Genomic DNA, 19,025 nt, shown 5'->3' with positions numbered 1-19,025 from the left:
TTTTTTCAATATTTGCCTAATTCTTATTATTAAAAATTTCACTAAATGTAGAAAAACTACAAATAAGATACTATAAAATTTTTTTACGATTTGCATGGAAAAAGTAATAAAATAATGAAAATCTATCAATACTATAATCCCATATTGTCCATTATACATCTCTCTGATTAAAGCTGTAAAATTATAACTTACGCGTATTTTTTTTATAACTTAGATTTAATATTATCTTTCCAATTAACTGCCTCTTTCCACCACTTTGGTCTGCTTAAACTTTCTGGAGAATGAAAGAAAGCTGATTGCAAGTGCCGATAAACCTAAAAATAAATACTTGCAGAATACCCTTCTTTGTTTAGGTTTACACTTTTTTTATTTCAAAAATGGACACATACATGACCATCGGAATGACCAAGGACCGAATTAAGAACAAAATCTGGAGGCGCAAACGTATCTATCAACGATACTGCATCGTTCTTCAAATCTGCGCACAATTTGACGATTGCTTCTTGAACAAGTTCAGAAAATTTACCACTTATAACATATTCTCCTCTGTACAAGTACGGCAAGTGTTTGTCGAGATTCCAAACTCCATACAGAAGGAACAATTTTGTTAGAACCTCCCTAATTTGTCGATCTTGAGCTGAATTTATTTTGTTATAAACCGCTTGCAAAATGAAATGCTAAAAATATATAAATCTAATAGTAATAGTACTGATACATATATACAACAATAGTATTGATATGATTTTTTACCTGCATGTAAGTGATACTGAGCTGTTTTCCATAAAATACCTGGCTGTCGTTTCTACTCCAAAAAGGACTTTTACCATTTTTTTCAAGATGTTCAATCCTACTGAATGTTGATTTTAGATGGTAGCAAGTAAGCCACTTGTATATATCCAAAATTACTACAAAAATAATAAAACGACATAGAATCATATACAATTATCTGTAATCTTCAATTGCAAAATCTAAGACAATGAAGTGTACCTGTTGGCTGCAGTAGTTGTGGTAAAGTGTTAACAGTGGACTTTTGATTTAGAATTTGCTTGGCATTCGATAAAAAGTTAATACTTCCCATGGGAGACGAAACACGTTCACCTTTCACCACAGAGGGCCAAAATTTTAGAAGCCAATTAGTTGTTTGCTGGATAAGAACGTGATTTTCACCTTCGTAAGTGTTATTAGCGTCATGATCGTTTTTCAGATCCCCAAGACCAGCAACTAAAATGAAATGAAAGTGGTGCACAATTTGACAATCAAAGAAATAAAAATTTTATCGAGTGGCGAAATAAATAGAAAGCAAAATTAATTCATTTACAATCTGGAATTCGCTTTTCAAAATTTTCTCGGAAAAAATTATTCTCTTCACCAGAATTACCTTTTAATGAATGTGTATTAATATTTTATATGTTTACTTTGTTAATTATAGATATTTATTACATATTAAATCATACACAAACAATACATAACAGGTATAAAAATCGATTTTAGTAATACACAAATATCATTATGAAAAACAAAAAATCTTTGGATAAAACCTTACCCTTCAAATAACCATGTCCTCCACAGGCTTCTCTACATTCCTGTATACCATCTCTAGCTAACCAGCCTGTTACACATTTACCAGCAGAAGACACTCCATGCAGTTCTACACCAAGATCTGCGCTTAAGGCAGATTTATTATTTAAAAATTGATCGATAATGAACTGATTATATATTTCATAAAGGTAGTTTGCAAATATTCTATGTGCATACACAACAGCAAGATATGGTAATATACGGTGTTGCTAAAATAGAAAAAATGTTAAGCAATCCATAGTAAAATATTCGTAATTAATAATTTTCATAAAAGAAGCATTAAAAATACCGTCAAATATCATGTACGTATTAGAAAAATTACTTACATGAACTGGATATTCAAGTATTGGAATTTCTTCGTCATCATTTGGTCCAAATTGTCTTCGCACTGCTGCATACCTGATAGCAACCGTTAAAGCTTTAATTAAATAAATATTACCGACACTAATAATAGTAACTCTGCCTGCTGAAAGAGCGCCTAAAGATGTTCCATGTCTTTTATTAGGATCTTTGAAAGGTGTAATGTATTGTCCATCTTCGGTAACGTCTCCAGTTCTGTTCAGCAGGTCAGCACGTGGAATCCTATAGTTGTGAAACATCAAGAATCTAAAAAAATTGTACGATAAATTTTCCATGAACTGTTACAGTTAAATAACTTTTTACCCATTATCGATCCCATTCAAGCCAATTTTCTCTCCCATATCACCTATAGTGAGACCTGCATACGGTATTAACGTTTCTGGATCTCGTAATTTAACAACAAAAGTGTGCAGACCGTGATTTACTCCATCAGGTGTTATTAACTGGGCATAGACAACACCATGAGTAGCAGTTTTTCCTAAAAAAAAGAAAAAAAAAATCAAAATCTCCCTAGTCAAATTACACTTAATTAGATGACGTATGTTCCAAAAAAATTCGAACAAAAAAAAATGTATCGAGTCTAATTAAATTATTAAATTCCCTGTATGGAATTCAAATCCCCTAACTTAAAAAAGTAATTTCTAATTTTTACAGTCACTTTTCTCAGAAGGAACCTACAGGTGGCTATATAATGATACATTTTTGTTTGTGAATTATCAGTGTTTGTGAAAAATTAATAAACATAAATTGAAGAGTTTATTATCAGTGAAATTATAATACCCATATTCTNAATGATTATGTCAATATGTAATGAGAGCATTTTAACTTCGAAAAATTAAAATAAAAAAAAGGCAAATGTGAGTTCGACTCGCAGAGCGTTTTATATAAATCATAAAACAGTGCCCATCCCTCCCAACCCACAAAAACTCTAATTCCTAAGCATACGAATCAATATGGTTTATTGCTATATCAAACTTCAAGATTTTGTGTTGCATATTTTTTAAGAGAATCATCCCTGATGTACAGAGACATAAGTGATCTCAAAAGGGTCCCTTTTTACATTTTAATATATGAAACTCTTAAATCTTTTAGATCTCATGAACGCATTATATTGAATTGGCACAGGAAAAATTAAAACTATGACCTGATCAAAGTCGTTCGATGTGCAAAATATTTTAAAATACGATTTTCATATAAATTTGTATACATATACTGTTAATGTTTTTCTTGGTTGAGAAGAATAAACCTAATAATTACAAAGTCCTATATAATACAACAAATTAGCAAAGAAGTTTGACTGGAATTGGAGGCGACCTGAGAGAACATACCACGAAAGTTCAGCGAACTTGAAACATTTCATTCAAGGGCAGTACAAAATCCATCTGATAATATTTCTTAACTTTTAATGATTTTTATAAAAATATATCTTATGACTATTAAAGATTTGTAATGAACGAAATGTAAACTATAACACTGCAGAAAAATAATAATCCAAAACGTACTACAATTCATTTATCATTTAAGTAATATTGCTATAATAATCGTAATGACATAATAACGAAAAATATAGTCATATCATAGTCAAATGTTCCTTACACAATTGTTCATTTCTTATGCCAAATAAGCGGATTACAATGACCAGACAGTCTAATAACCTTGACCATTATCAAAATTTAAGTGGTCCTCTATTATCTTCCGTAAGATTTAAATTTACAAAAGGTAATTTATATTCTTCGGGCAAAACTCCTGCCCATGTTGTGGATATTATTACAGAACGTTGAAGGCAGAATAATAAGATATAACGTACACTTGAACTTGGACGCCGCTGCGATGTCATTATTTCTTAAACATTCAATGCAGCACAAGCAAATTAGAATTACTTGCTATTATATACAGGTAAACTCTACATCTGATGTGTGAGAAAAATACAAATAATCTTTTAAGAAGTTCTTAATTCAACAGATTATGCCAGTGTACCTTTTTTTATTACCAATAAGTACTTGGTTTAATTTTTGTGTTTGTTCCATGCCCAATTTCTGTTAAACAGAAACAACCTAAAATCTACAATAATTTAATTAAATAAAACAACAAAACTAATTTTTGAAAATAACTGACCTTTCCATCCACTATATCTGCTAAATAGTGCGTGTGTCTCTCAGTGCCTAATGTTTTAATTGTACTCAAAAACATACCAAATCCTATGGAATATTTTATAGCAGCTGATGGGTCAAGCGTAAAATGAGCAAACAATTGAATATAAGGCCTTTTCAAATCAGAATAACTAGCTTCATATGACAGGTTGTAATTGTCTTTTAATGAATACATTCTTTGAACAGTTCGCCTTCTGATTTCATCAAATGGTAATGATTCTGTATATAGTTCATTATACAATCTATTTTTCTTAATTTCATCAAAGGCATCTTGCTATTAAACAATAATGTAAACGTAAGAATACTTACATATAATAAAATTAAAGTTATACTACCTCAAATTCTATTAGATCCTCTGAATCAAGAAAAACTTTCATTTTTTTCCAATCAAAAGATGCTGCTTTTCTATATTGGTCTAATGGTCCAGGGGGAAAATTTTTCAATCTATTGGCCATGATTATAAATTTTTATATTAATCTCCGATAACGAACAAATAAGTACACGACATAAAAACTACTGCTGCACTGTTACAATGTTTATATGTTACTGCACTTTAGACTTTCTCTCTTTGATTCGTTTATCACTTATCCTCACATATCTAAAATCATAAAAGGAGAAAGCTCTTTACGTTGTTAAATATCACTCCCCAATACCACTTCTAACATCTATTAAAGTTTCATTTACTGCAGACACATTTAATTACAAAATAATTTAAACAAATTAAATTCAACCTCTTACAGTTCGTCGTATTCTAATACAACTTGACAAACAGACGTCAAACAGTTGTCAACAACTCAACATTTATATCATAGATAAATGTTATGGTATGTTATCTGATTATCAATGATTTATATCTACAGAGTGCTCTAAATTTTAAATAGTGTATTATAAATATTATTTATTAAAATGTAAAAGATTCTTTCAACTCAGTAATATACGGTGTTGCTAAAATAGAAAAAATGTTAAGCAATCCATAGTAAAATATTCGTAATTAATAATTTTCATAAAAGAAGCATTAAAAATACCGTCAAATATCATGTACGTATTAGAAAAATTACTTACATGAACTGGATATTCAAGTANAGTTTTATTTTTTGTTCTTATATAAATAAATAATAAAATTATTCAAATAACCCAAACTGTTTCCATTTAGTTCACTACACCTTAAAAAAAATGTAAAAAAACAATAATTTTTTAATGATCACAATTTCCTAAATTACTTTACACAGATATAAAAGTTCTAATAATATAGGATTTCATCTATCCCTTTTTAAACTTAAGTAATAGTACACTAAATGTTAAAAACACGACAATCCATATAACGGTGGAAATAAATCCGATATATACTGAAGACACTGCAAAACCCCATCCACGCATCAAAATACTCCTTAAACTTTCTGTAGATTTCGTTAATGGCAAGAAAAGAGATATAATTCTCAAAATTTGATGCATCCCTTCAATAGGCCAAATTATTCCACATAACATCACCATTGGTAAGAAACTACCCATGGCCATATAGGTAGCCGTACGTTCAGTATCGCAAACACAAGAAACCACAAAACCTAAAAATCAAACATATTTTTTTTTATTACAATACCCTTTAATTGGGAATAGAGAGCCTTCAAGTACAAGTCCTAAAAGTTTATTTATGTTTATCTTTTTCTTTTATTATTAAAAAGTAAAAATGTACTTCATAATTACTTACTACATTTTCATGTTCTCAATAAGATTTGCAAGTGACTGCTTGTTAAAAAAGTAAGTAAGTATTGGTAAATACAGTAGACATTCGCTAATGTGAATCGCATAATGGAAACCACTCATAATGTGAACAGCATATTAATTATGCTAGGACACATTTTACTATGAGAAAACCAAACCTTCGCTTGTTAAATAAACTAAAAGGAAAACTCATACTAATTAGAGTGAGTTTCTGTTTAGTTTATCTTTAAACAACAAGAATTAATTTGGCACAAGAATTAAATTATAATGCTATTTTCCTTAAGCTGGCTCCAGATTCCCTTTTGAGGAAACTTCCCTAGGTCTGCTAAAGCTGGCAAAAAATCGAATGTGTTAGTGGGCATCTCTCTCCCTCTTACTTACAGCTTGCAATGAGAAAGAGATAAAGAGCTGACGAGGTAGATTCGATTATTTTGCCATCTGATAAGTATGTCCAAAACGAGTTGTTTTTTTATTGTAATTAATATTTGTCGAATATTAGTTAGAAACTTCATTCCTATTAGGTGTTCCACGACACCACACAGCCTGCTTTTTTTTTAAAGTTACTGCATTTAATTTTTGGGAATCCCCAGGCATGACTGTACAGAAACTGTAGTTACGTAATAAGAAAGTAGTAATGGATAGAAATGCACAATCACAACAAGAAACAAGTCAAATTAATTTCTCACAATCCATATAAAATAATTAGTGTAGCAATGTTAAAACTAATTAAAAATGAGAGACCATCAGCCTTGTAAATGTCAAACAATTTCACAGTTTTTATTGGAATAATTTTATGTTGTAGCTGATAATTTATCAATAATTTTCAATACCGTAAATAACTAAACAGTTTAAGACTTTTTTTAATGTAATTGTTTAATCCTCTGAGACGATCATGGTCATATGAGATCCTACTCTCTTTTTTTGATAAATTAAGTAGAGTAAAATTTATTTTCAGCGAAAGCATACTATGTAAATCTGTAATTAAAAATCTTACCGAAGCACATTCCGCAAAGTCCCGTCATCATAGTAAGAAGTGCCACTAAAAATATGTTACCATTCAAAGTTAAATTGAAGACGGCAAAAGAGAAAATTAAAACCATAATAGATTGGCCAACCATCACAACAAATTGTGTTATAACGTGAGCAAACAAAATTTCGATACCATTTATGCCAATGACCAGTGACCTTTCTAAACTGCCTTCGTTGCGTTCAATCAACATGGCCCCTGACGTTAGAGCTACAGCCAAGAAGAAAATGATCCTAGAAATTTATAATTTCGTTTAATAATAATCAAAACAAAAATAAATCTCATACGTACGTCAGAATAATACCAGGTGCTGCAAAATCTGTAAAATTGGGATGTCTATAGCCATACACTGGTTCTTCTATCTGGAAATTAAATTTTTTATTGAAAACCATTTAATTAAAATAATTATAGTGAACAAAACACTTACCCTTATGGGCAAGCTGACTACCCTTTCGTCTATATCGCAGGACTTTAAATAATCCTGAATAAATTTCTGGAAAGTTTCGTAGAGGTACACCTTCAAGAAGTTACCTATGTTTTCGTCTAGAATACAAAAAATTATTAATTATAATCATAAGATTATACCGTACTCTATTAAAATTCAATTATTTTTTATGAGCAATACGTAAAAGTATAATAGATAAATTAAAATGTAATTACAAAATTTTGTACACAATTTCTCCGATAAGACTTGCGTTGTTTCTTTAGTCTTTGTGATTAAAAAAATAGTGTATTATCATAGTACTTACTAGATTTGTCCTGATAAACTTCGACACTCGAATATTCGATATCCCATTCGCTAGCATATCGCCATGCTTCCAAGCGTTCCCTTAATGCATCAGAGTAATTATGTGGGACAATAATTACGGCCCATGATTTACCTCTTATTACAGAATCTTTAGCTTCGTTAATTGTATCAAAATAATTCTGCAATTTTTTATAAAATTATCACTTGAACGAAACAACGATAGGTAACATAATAATAAAATTATACATAATTTTTATGTAGGTAGGTGGGCCGTTTATAAAATACATTATCAAATCTAAAATCTTGACCCTCCCCCCATATATAATAATCTAATAATAGCATACAAATATTAATAAAACCAAAAAATTAAATAAAAACTAATAAATTAAGAATATAATTTAAATATTATTAATGAACTGCAAATGTCACGCTTCCTTGTCATAGCTCGTCGTTTTGAGTAATATTCCTTCACTTTTTCTGTTTGACAATGTATTTTATGAACGGTCTCCCCATATAAAACATACCTACTTGAACATTTTCAAAATAATTAAATGCATTAATATACCTTCTTCAAATGTATTGCTTTTTATTGAACNATGCAATATGTAAGTAAATAGTTTAGAGTCAAACAGGTAAACTACATCTAGTTGGAACTAAATTTTCTCAAAAAGGATAACTTCCTTAATAGCGAAGTATTCTGTTCGGGGGGACGCAACCCAATAGCCAATTGCTATACTTTATTTTTCAAATAAAAATTTTACAAGCACACGCAAAAAAAAAACGGATTTATAAATAAAAAATAATTATCAAACATTAATGTTATTTACCTTACCTCAAGTTAATGAGGTAAAACTGTTTTTTGCTGCTATTTTTGCCTGGCCGGGAATTGAACCCGAAAAACTTAGATTAATATCGAATTCGTCTGTGTTTAAACGTCGTCCACAAATACATCATATTGTTTACGTCAAAAGCATCTTTAATGATGGACCTGCTCGAACTTTTAGCTATTATAAGTAAACTTAAGGTTTTCTTTCGTTCGAAGCCACCGAAAAACTCGTTATAAATATTAGCTAACAAAGATGAAAAGCTTCCATAACAGCTATTTTATACTTAGCAGCTAATTTCATGATGCCTTGCATAAAAGAGCATATATCAAATAATATCTCTAACTGCATAAGAAGCGCTTAGAACTTAGGAATGTAATCAGGTGATTACAGCAGAATCAATTTTTCAGCAATTTCCTTTGTAATACATTTTTGTCTAAAAGGTTTGTGAGAATGTTTGGCACTGAATTTAAACGGGTGGTTTAAATAACTACAGCTAAGCCTTGTACTGTTGCAACTAATACCTTTATGACATTCTTCTTTCTGATCTAATTCAAAATTTACTATAGATACTGGCAAGTCGTATGGATCATGTCCAATTGATAAACAAAAAAGTATTATTTGAGCTACTGGTAATCCTATTATAAACAACATCACAGGGATGTTCCTCCACATCCATAAAAAGTTTTTCCAAATAAGAGCCTGCATATGGTGCATTTTTATAACTTTAAAATAATCCATACATTCTGTAGGGGATTGCTCTTCCGGGGGCAATTCAGGCATGGAAGGTTCCTGCAATTAACAGATGATGAAATCCCTTCCACTTTTTATCATATCAAGGATCAGAATCCCTTTTGAGATTAACAATTACCGTATCTTTAACAACTGGTGTTATAGAAACCCTTCCACCACGGCTACTCATGGAGACGTTGTCCCCGAATTCTCCAGATATTTCGCCCTCTTCATCCAAAACTGCTGCTTCATTAACTACCCCACTTGGGACCTGGATGGTTTCAGTAACTTCCTGTAATATACTCGATCGCCTACGCCTTCCCATATTCTGAATAACACTGAGTTTAAGAAACACATCTTCTAACGTTTCTGCATTAAACTGAGCCAGAAGTCTCTCCGGTGATTCTTCAGCTAAGAAGTAACCACCTCTCATTAAACCAATCTGAAAAGAAAAGCATAAACCTTCACAGAACAATAGATGCAAAACCCAAAAAGGCTACGGCAATTGAGAAGGGATAAAGATATAATGATTATGTCAATATGTAATGAGAGCATTTTAACTTCGAAAAATTAAAATAAAAAAAAGGCAAATGTGAGTTCGACTCGCAGAGCGTTTTATATAAATCATAAAACAGTGCCCATCCCTCCCAACCCACAAAAACTCTAATTCCTAAGCATACGAATCAATATGGTTTATTGCTATATCAAACTTCAAGATTTTGTGTTGCATATTTTTTAAGAGAATCATCCCTGATGTACAGAGACATAAGTGATCTCAAAAGGGTCCCTTTTTACATTTTAATATATGAAACTCTTAAATCTTTTAGATCTCATGAACGCATTATATTGAATTGGCACAGGAAAAATTAAAACTATGACCTGATCAAAGTCGTTCGATGTGCAAAATATTTTAAAATACGATTTTCATATAAATTTGTATACATATACTGTTAATGTTTTTCTTGGTTGAGAAGAATAAACCTAATAATTACAAAGTCCTATATAATACAACAAATTAGCAAAGAAGTTTGACTGGAATTGGAGGCGACCTGAGAGAACATACCACGAAAGTTCAGCGAACTTGAAACATTTCATTCAAGGGCAGTACAAAATCCATCTGATAATATTTCTTAACTTTTAATGATTTTTATAAAAATATATCTTATGACTATTAAAGATTTGTAATGAACGAAATGTAAACTATAACACTGCAGAAAAATAATAATCCAAAACGTACTACAATTCATTTATCATTTAAGTAATATTGCTATAATAATCGTAATGACATAATAACGAAAAATATAGTCATATCATAGTCAAATGTTCCTTACACAATTGTTCATTTCTTATGCCAAATAAGCGGATTACAATGACCAGACAGTCTAATAACCTTGACCATTATCAAAATTTAAGTGGTCCTCTATTATCTTCCGTAAGATTTAAATTTACAAAAGGTAATTTATATTCTTCGGGCAAAACTCCTGCCCATGTTGTGGATATTATTACAGAACGTTGAAGGCAGAATAATAAGATATAACGTACACTTGAACTTGGACGCCGCTGCGATGTCATTATTTCTTAAACATTCAATGCAGCACAAGCAAATTAGAATTACTTGCTATTATATACAGGTAAACTCTACATCTGATGTGTGAGAAAAATACAAATAATCTTTTAAGAAGTTCTTAATTCAACAGATTATGCCAGTGTACCTTTTTTTATTACCAATAAGTACTTGGTTTAATTTGATAAGTTATATATATATGCAACTGAAATTGTATTAACATAGTACTATACAATTGTATCCAAAATTATTTTAATTGCTTCTCTTATTAATTTAGTGATAATGGATCCTTTTAAATGAACATATTTAAATGTTATTTGTTTTTATAACTGCTTTTAGTGTTTGAATTAAGTTTTTTACATAATAAACTGATAAAATGCTGCTTATATTTTCGGTATATAAAAGAAGCACATTCCTAATATAACAATAATCATTTTTTTAACGCAATACTTTAATTTTACACCAAAACACATGTTGCGGAATGCGTTCCTTATAAACAAACTAAAATTAAGTAAACAAAAACCTTATTAAAATAGAAACATCTACAACATTTCTAATTACCTACATATAGTAGCGATGTTTTATTATTAGGGCTTCCAACGTTTCAACAAATAATAATTAAAATAAGCTTAATGGAAATTTTAATTATTGAATGGAAATTTTAATCGTTGAAATCGTTAGTAATTATGTGGAAAATGAAAGACTTTGTTTAAAACAACAATGTTTTCGATAAAATATACAAGAAACATATGATCGATGGAAAAAACCACCAGCTTAAGGTTCTTTTATTGCATGTCCACATAGTAGATTCGTAGATGCTGTTAACCTTGATGTAACATTTACAAATTACACTTAATTACAATACGGAGCCGAAAAACATTACGAAGTGAAGTGTTTCGATTTCATGGGAATTTTATATTTAAGGAGCATTTACTCCTGCGAAAGTTACGAAAATATATCCGGACAAACATTCCACATTATTGAGAAAAGGAACCAAGTGTTTAACCCCATGCAATATGTAAGTAAATAGTTTAGAGTCAAACAGGTAAACTACATCTAGTTGGAACTAAATTTTCTCAAAAAGGATAACTTCCTTAATAGCGAAGTATTCTGTTCGGGGGGACGCAACCCAATAGCCAATTGCTATACTTTATTTTTCAAATAAAAATTTTACAAGCACACGCAAAAAAAAAACGGATTTATAAATAAAAAATAATTATCAAACATTAATGTTATTTACCTTACCTCAAGTTAATGAGGTAAAACTGTTTTTTGCTGCTATTTTTGCCTGGCCGGGAATTGAACCCGAAAAACTTAGATTAATATCGAATTCGTCTGTGTTTAAACGTCGTCCACAAATACATCATATTGTTTACGTCAAAAGCATCTTTAATGATGGACCTGCTCGAACTTTTAGCTATTATAAGTAAACTTAAGGTTTTCTTTCGTTCGAAGCCACCGAAAAACTCGTTATAAATATTAGCTAACAAAGATGAAAAGCTTCCATAACAGCTATTTTATACTTAGCAGCTAATTTCATGATGCCTTGCATAAAAGAGCATATATCAAATAATATCTCTAACTGCATAAGAAGCGCTTAGAACTTAGGAATGTAATCAGGTGATTACAGCAGAATCAATTTTTCAGCAATTTCCTTTGTAATACATTTTTGTCTAAAAGGTTTGTGAGAATGTTTGGCACTGAATTTAAACGTTCTATAATCGTTTTGAGTTTATCTCGTAAAACGTTTGTAATTTTATCTTAGAATTACATAGCATTCCTCTTTATCCCGTTTTTACAAGGTGCTTGTAGTACCCGTCTTACTTTGGGATGTTTGGCTCGATATATTAAGCAGAAGTCCCATATTATGATGATACTGTAATTTTGGAAACTACAAGTTTTGTGGGAGTAGTATTATAGTAGGTTTTTAATGCAATAGAAATCTAATTTTACTAATGAAAGTGTTAATTTTTAATAAACAATAGACTAGAATAAGAATTTTTATCATGGTAAACAACATTCACTTCATAATAAACTCAAAATCGACATATTTTCTGTATTAACCTAGGAGAGATCAACGGTGCGTCAAGCGAGTAACCCCGCAACACGATGCATTATTTCGTCTGATATTTAACCCACCAAGCGTACAAATTAATGATTTTATGTTTTTAATTAAATAACAATGGTTACACCAAATTACTTTTGAAAGAAAAATAGTCATTTCTAAGTTTTACATTTACATGAAATAATTATTTGAAGTAATAGTTAACTTACAAACACGGTATTAGTAGTTGTAATAAAAAAAACTATTTCTTTCTAAATCTGCTATATATATTGAAAATAATTATATCTTATGTATCGATTTAAAGACATTTTGATTGTTTTTGAGTTAATCCGTTAGTAACAACGTTCTCTATTTTAATTGTTCCATTCGATAGAATCATAAAATATAATTAACAATCAAAACTAAAACCAATTAGCTAATCCAATATGGAGTTTCTCGCTTCAAGCTTATTCAAATGTTTAGGAAGACGCAGAGTTTAGAGTTCATAGTATTTAATTCCTCATAATTACTTATTTATTCAGTAATCCGCGAGGTTCTTTGTTTATGTCGAGACGTTATTAATCAAAGACAAAAATTTTTAATCAAAGACCTTGTAATCTTTCTAAATGTTACCAACTGGTAAATGCCATGGGTTTATTTATCAGACAAACATGAATGACGTTAATTTGGGTTATATATTGCCGTTCGGTCATATCGAGGACAATGTTAGTAGGTATAATTTCACCACATCGAAAAATAATAACAATATGTGGCTTCTCTAATTAAAATCTGTGTAATTAATCGAGTTAAAGTAATTCTAGTGGAACAATTTCTTTCAGTTACTTAACTTTGGTATGTTATAAACAAAACCGTAATTTTTTTTTAATTTTAATTTTTCTAATTAATTCGACGGTAGGCATTTTTGAAGTTATAGTTATTTTGGCGTGTTGACAGAAACGTAAAAACAACTACATATTTCTTATTCTTTTCTCATTTTATGACTTTATTATTAATTAATTTTTTGTTCACTAACACTTTTGGCTTATTTTTTGCTTATTACTTCAACTCTTAAACACTTCATTTATCTTTTCGACTGACGTCAACGAAAATAATTAAAACTAAGTACATAAGCATCACTTATTTTTAGTCATACAGCAGCAAAAAGTCACACTTGTAGAAGAATTGACGTTATTATTTAGCTAATGTAAATTATATAAGAATGAAAAATACACGAAAACGTCCACTACTGAAAGTATTTGCTTTTATTCATATTTTTTTTCAATAATGATGAGCAAATATTATAATTGATGTATACTTAAGTTAAAAGGAAAATAATGTTATACATAGGGGAAACTAGCAGATACGTGAACAAATTTTTTATTTTTCAAGGGGAGAACGAAACACTCAGTGGTTTTATTAAATTAGCTTGTGGTTATAAACCAAAGTATATAAATATTTAAATAACTACATTCCCTTCTTAGATTTAGTAGGTTCTCCTGAATTAATATCTTAAATAGAGTAAGGATAATAAAGGAGACTGTAATATGTAAATAAACTAACAGAAACTTGCCCCAAATATACCATAATTAATTTTTGAAAAACAGATACGTATTTCGTACACTTATTAGCAGCCAGAGATAAGTCTTTTAGTTTATCCTAAACAGTATCAATATTTGAAGAGACTGCAAATTTATAAAAAAAAAGCTTTCAGCGGTAAATATAAAAAAAAAACTTTTTGAAAGTTGCGGGGCGCTTTTTTATTGTAGTGGTCAATTAGTCAATGGAAGTGAAACAAAATGGGTTTTGTACCCCTAACTACAATTCAGGATCATTTTTCGTATATCCAAAAATAGTCAATGAGATAAACGTTTGAAGGATCTTTTAGAAACAAAAAGTAAAAATTCGATATGAAATTTAAATATCGTAGTACTGAATTGCATATAATAGACTGAGCATGGTCTTTAAACAAACATTAATATTTTGAAAACAAAAAATTAATTTGCAACATCAACAAACCCACGTTCGCCAATTATTTCATAAGCATACAATGATACATGCGTATGTCAAAACTACCTTGTTTAATTCAAGGTAAAAAAATTATTAAATTAGCAGTTTCTCGGTAACGCTCGTCCGCTAACCAGTAATCATTTTTCTTTTTCATTTTATGAACGTACATGCACACATAAACATATAAGTAACTACATGTCGTATTTTAAAAATTAAATTCTTTTCTGTCCAAGAGTAAGAAGACATACCAAGGCAAACAAGGCATAAAAATCGCATGGTTCAAGGAATAGTTAAAGGATCAACTTATACTAATGGAAATTGACATCAAAAGTCGAACACGAAGAACCTAACAGTTTTGTTTGTGATGGCCGAAATTTATAGCAGTATTAGGATCTACCAAGGAGGAGGTGGAAGCGGTATTGATAAAACAGTATTGTATGAAAATAAATAAAAGTAAAACAAAAATACCGGTATGCAAGGGAAGAAAAAGTTGGGAAAGAGCGAATATAAAGATAGGAGACGAAGAATTAGAGGAAGTGACCGATTTTAGGTATCTAGAAAGTCAAATAAGTCAGGAATTTAATTAATTTAAAAAGTCGTCAACGTTTAAAAATTATGATAGATCCAAGTGTAAGAGAATTTAAACTCCTCCAAAAAACAAAACGATACTTTTTTGAATTTTTCACCTTTAATCGTTATGTAAACAATTCGTACCATTGTAGGATATTACAAAAATAGGGTAATTTTTTTCTGACTAATACTGACTTATACTGCAGTAGTAATGAGTGATGAGTGACTCCTCAGAAGTACAATGAGTTTTAGAAGTATCATCGAAGAACCTACATGTCTCTTCTGTTTCATAAATAATGCTTATCCTTAGAAAAAAAATCAGTGGACAATATGCAATGTTAGAGAATAAATGCACATAAAGCAAAAGAAAGAATTTGCAATTCATATACTATATAAGATGATGTAGTTTTTCACTGACATTCGCAGTAAAATTTATTTGGGTCAAGTTACTTTTATAAGTACTACGACAAACGTTTATTATTCGAGTTTGTTTGATTTATGGATTTTGTTCTAAGGTAAAATGAACAAATTATTAAAACAAAACACTGTTTACATTAAAAAAAATCATCAATATATAATGTTTGTGCAAAATTAAAAAAAAAGGCAATAAATACAATGAACAAATAAAGTAAATATTTTTCTCATCATAAAATACTTTATAATAAGTATTTAAATTTATTCCAATACCCATAAAAGAAATGCTAGAAATTATTAGCAACAGAAGTCTCAGAATATTAAAAACAGAAAGCCTTGGATGTGAAAATTATAATAAATGGAAATGTTACACTAAAAATATGTATGAGTATGAGTATTATTTAAGGGGATTTTTAGATATTAACCTTTTGCATTGTTTATTTACGCAACAACGTTAACTAATGGAGAATTGTAAGACTAAAACACAATGGTCATCATCGAAACCATCTTTCGTCTTTTTGGTTTAGTTTTTATCTTACACAATTGTGTGTTGGTGTTACGAGTAAAACTCTTTTAATATGACACCAGAAAGTAATAGGGGGAAATTAACTCCCTCAGAGCTTTATGACTTCTTTATAAACTACTTCAGTACAGTGAAAAATATTCAAGCGAGTTGTTTTATTGCTGACGGGTCAATTTTTTACTATTATTTTAGATGCCATTCCAAAAAACATCTCCAGATTTTAGAAAAAAATTATTTCTCTCCCTCTTCAAGTAACTGTTTCTGGATCTTTCCCTTGATTACACATTCTAAGAGATTTTAAAACCATTTTACATGTTTGGTTACAACCCCCAACTCCCACATTTTAAAGCAGGCCCAGGCAAAGCATTTGGGGGCCTGTATTTCTTTAGCTACCACAAAAATTAATTAAAGAAATTCCAATAAGTTTATAAAAACATAATTTAACAAAAATTTTAAAAACAATTAATAATCCGTATTATCTGAAACATCACATGGTGGTAATTTAACAATTTATTTCGTTTTTACTGTAAGTAAATTAAATATCAATAACACACAACACGATCGCGATCGCAAAGTCTGGAGTGATTTGTAAGTTCACACTTTAGTGTTAATTATTTTAGTAGAAAATTTAATAAAAAATTACACTTACTATGCTGGCTTGTCTCGTTTCATCGATATAATGTGTAGTAATGATCACTGTGGTATTTCCGCCCTTCGTAATATTCACTAAATGATCCCAAATGTTTTGCCTGAGTAGTGGATCGACTCCTACGGTAGGTTCATCTAAAATAAGTAATTCAGGTTCGTGAAGAAGGGCGGAAGCCAACGAAACACGTCGCTGTTGTCCTCCACTCAAAATTTTGACCAACCTGTTCGCATCTGGGAGCATGAGGAAGCTTACTAAAAATTCCAAACGTTCCTCGATTTTCTCCTTTGTCAAACCGGCGATTCGACCAAAATAGAGAAGGGTCTCACGGATGGAAAATTCTCCATATAATGCAATTTCCTGAAATAAAAGAAAATGGAAAATTCAATAAAATGCCAAAGTATGCCAAGATTGCTGGGATGTACATGCATATGTGTCTAACTTAAATTCTGATTTCGATTTCAAAAAAGAAAAAGAAAGAAGGGTTGAAAATTATTATTCCTCGGAGCATAAATTTCGCAGAAGATTTGGGCTGGATACAGCTGTCGATAAGGAAACGGGGAGATAGGATGATAAGACACTTTCTGAGATATAAAGTGCTAGTGAGAGACACATTAAAAACAGAAACAGAAGTAATGAGTGGCAGAGGAAGACCTATTCACAAGTAGCCAAGGATGTGGAGAGACTTTTCATAACTTTTTCGTAACTATTTGGGAACAGTAATCTAATGTAGGTTTACCTCTACTCCTCTTAACTCCTGTTTCTGCCTCTAATATGTCTCTGACTAGACCTTCATGCCTGGGAGGGTGTCCTACCAACCTATCTCGCCTATCTTTTATTGACTTCCATAGAGGCGCCTGTTTTCCTATTCTTTCTAATACCTCTTCATTTCTAACCTTCTCTTTCCATGGTATCCTCATCATTCGCCACACTTCGAACGCTTCTAACCTTTTCTTTTCCGCGGCGCCCACTGTCAATGTTTCGCACCCGTACAGCGCCGCGATCCAAACATACACCTTTAACTATCTTTTTCCAATTTCTAAATTAACCATTCGCGAGTATAGAAGTGACTTCTTTTTATTGAAGGCGACTGGATCCTGCTCAAGCCTCTGTTTTATATCCTTACTACTCCTTCCGTCCTGACTTATTTGACTTCCTATATACCTAAAAACAGCCACGTCTTCTAATCTTTCGTCTCCCATCTTTACATTCGCTCTCTCCTTACTTTTTCTTCCCTTGCATACCAGCATTTTTAATTTTTACTTTTATTTATTTTCATACAATACTGTTTTGTGAATACCGCATCCACTTTATTGAAAGCTATCTCTAACTCCTCTCTGCAAGATGTTAATACTGCTATATCATTTATAAATCTAAGCATATTAATCGTTTGCCCCTCTTTATCTATTCCTACAGTTGTACTGTCTTTAATGATGTTGATTACGTCTTCGATGTATCGATTAAAAAGTAGCATACACCTAACTATCAAATAATAATTACCGCACCTTTTTAATTAGAAAAAAATAAAGCTTTAGGTAATACGTAAAGAAGAAGTATTAGTGTACACTATTTTGCAAAAAAAAATTAATATCTACTTTAAAATATGCAGAATATAAATCACAAAATATAATTTGCGGTTTTTAGTAGTTTTAATTCCTAAAATGTGTTAGATTATTCCTTGTTTATGTATTATAAGCTTAAGGTATTTCTCAAATCTCCTAATGAATGCGTAATGAAAACGTCAACAAATATTTAACGTTAATGTATGTTAAGATAACATTTATTCATAAAATAAACATAAGTACCTAGAAGAATTGTCTCTTAAAAATATGTTAACTTTTTTTCCAGAAGAAATTAATTTTCGTTAAAATCCTGCAAAAATATGACGAAAATGTTTTATACAGAATTCAACGTAATAATAAAAAATATTTATTACAAAAATAAGAAACAAATTATTGCTTTTAAAAATACAAAACAAAAATGCATTAAAATTAGCATTAATTAATTCTATTAATTTGCATATTTTTTCTTACATCTCCACTCAAGGATAACTATCTTAAATTAAACGTAAGAGATATAAAAACACATACAGCGGAAATTTTTATAATAGTTCTCGAAT

The 19,025-nt window shown here is 30.3% G+C and overlaps 2 protein-coding genes across 2 annotated transcripts in view; both read right to left on the bottom strand.

Moving 5' to 3' along the window:
* LOC108733610 (peroxisomal acyl-coenzyme A oxidase 3) lies at nucleotides 1-4,883 on the bottom strand. The gene is made up of 10 exons (XM_025980393.1): nucleotides 4,424-4,883; nucleotides 4,054-4,362; nucleotides 3,939-3,999; nucleotides 2,242-2,503; nucleotides 1,905-2,184; nucleotides 1,544-1,787; nucleotides 988-1,221; nucleotides 751-905; nucleotides 390-677; nucleotides 1-314 (listed from the first exon to the last, which is right to left on the bottom strand). The coding sequence occupies exons 1-10, from the start codon at nucleotides 4,541-4,543 to the stop codon at nucleotides 204-206; spliced, it is 2,064 nt and encodes a 687-aa protein (XP_025836178.1). The 5' UTR covers nucleotides 4,544-4,883; the 3' UTR covers nucleotides 1-203.
* Nucleotides 4,884-5,264: 381 nt separating this feature from the next.
* The window catches only part of LOC108733566 (ABC transporter G family member 20), a 22,417-nt gene continuing 8,656 nt past the window's right edge, over nucleotides 5,265-19,025 (bottom strand). The window contains exons 4-11 of the mRNA XM_025980398.1: nucleotides 16,910-17,266; nucleotides 9,278-9,580; nucleotides 8,864-9,198; nucleotides 7,584-7,777; nucleotides 7,262-7,377; nucleotides 7,126-7,196; nucleotides 6,802-7,067; nucleotides 5,265-5,650 (exon numbers count right to left, since the gene is read on the bottom strand). Coding sequence (XP_025836183.1) covers nucleotides 5,349-5,650; nucleotides 6,802-7,067; nucleotides 7,126-7,196; nucleotides 7,262-7,377; nucleotides 7,584-7,777; nucleotides 8,864-9,198; nucleotides 9,278-9,580; nucleotides 16,910-17,266 — 1,944 coding nt within the window. The 3' untranslated portion in view covers nucleotides 5,265-5,348. The remainder of the gene's footprint in view (nucleotides 5,651-6,801; nucleotides 7,068-7,125; nucleotides 7,197-7,261; nucleotides 7,378-7,583; nucleotides 7,778-8,863; nucleotides 9,199-9,277; nucleotides 9,581-16,909; nucleotides 17,267-19,025) is intronic.

The sequence above is a fragment of the Agrilus planipennis genome, unplaced genomic scaffold (genome assembly GCF_000699045.2).
Source record: "Agrilus planipennis isolate EAB-ADULT unplaced genomic scaffold, Apla_2.0 scaffold41, whole genome shotgun sequence".
NCBI classification, from domain to species: Eukaryota; Metazoa; Arthropoda; class Insecta; order Coleoptera; family Buprestidae; genus Agrilus; species Agrilus planipennis.
This window is presented reverse-complemented; position numbering and strand designations above follow the sequence as displayed.

Coding starts and splice junctions, on each gene's coding strand:
- LOC108733610 (XM_025980393.1), bottom strand. CDS start 4,543: ATGGCCAATAGATTGAAAAATTTTCCCCCTGGACCATTAGACCAATAT. Junction 2,185..2,241: donor TTGAATGGGATCGATAATGG/GTAAAAAGTTAT, acceptor CAATTTTTTTAG/ATTCTTGATGTTTCACAACT. Junction 906..987: donor ACAACTACTGCAGCCAACAG/GTACACTTCATT, acceptor TTATTTTTGTAG/TAATTTTGGATATATACAAG.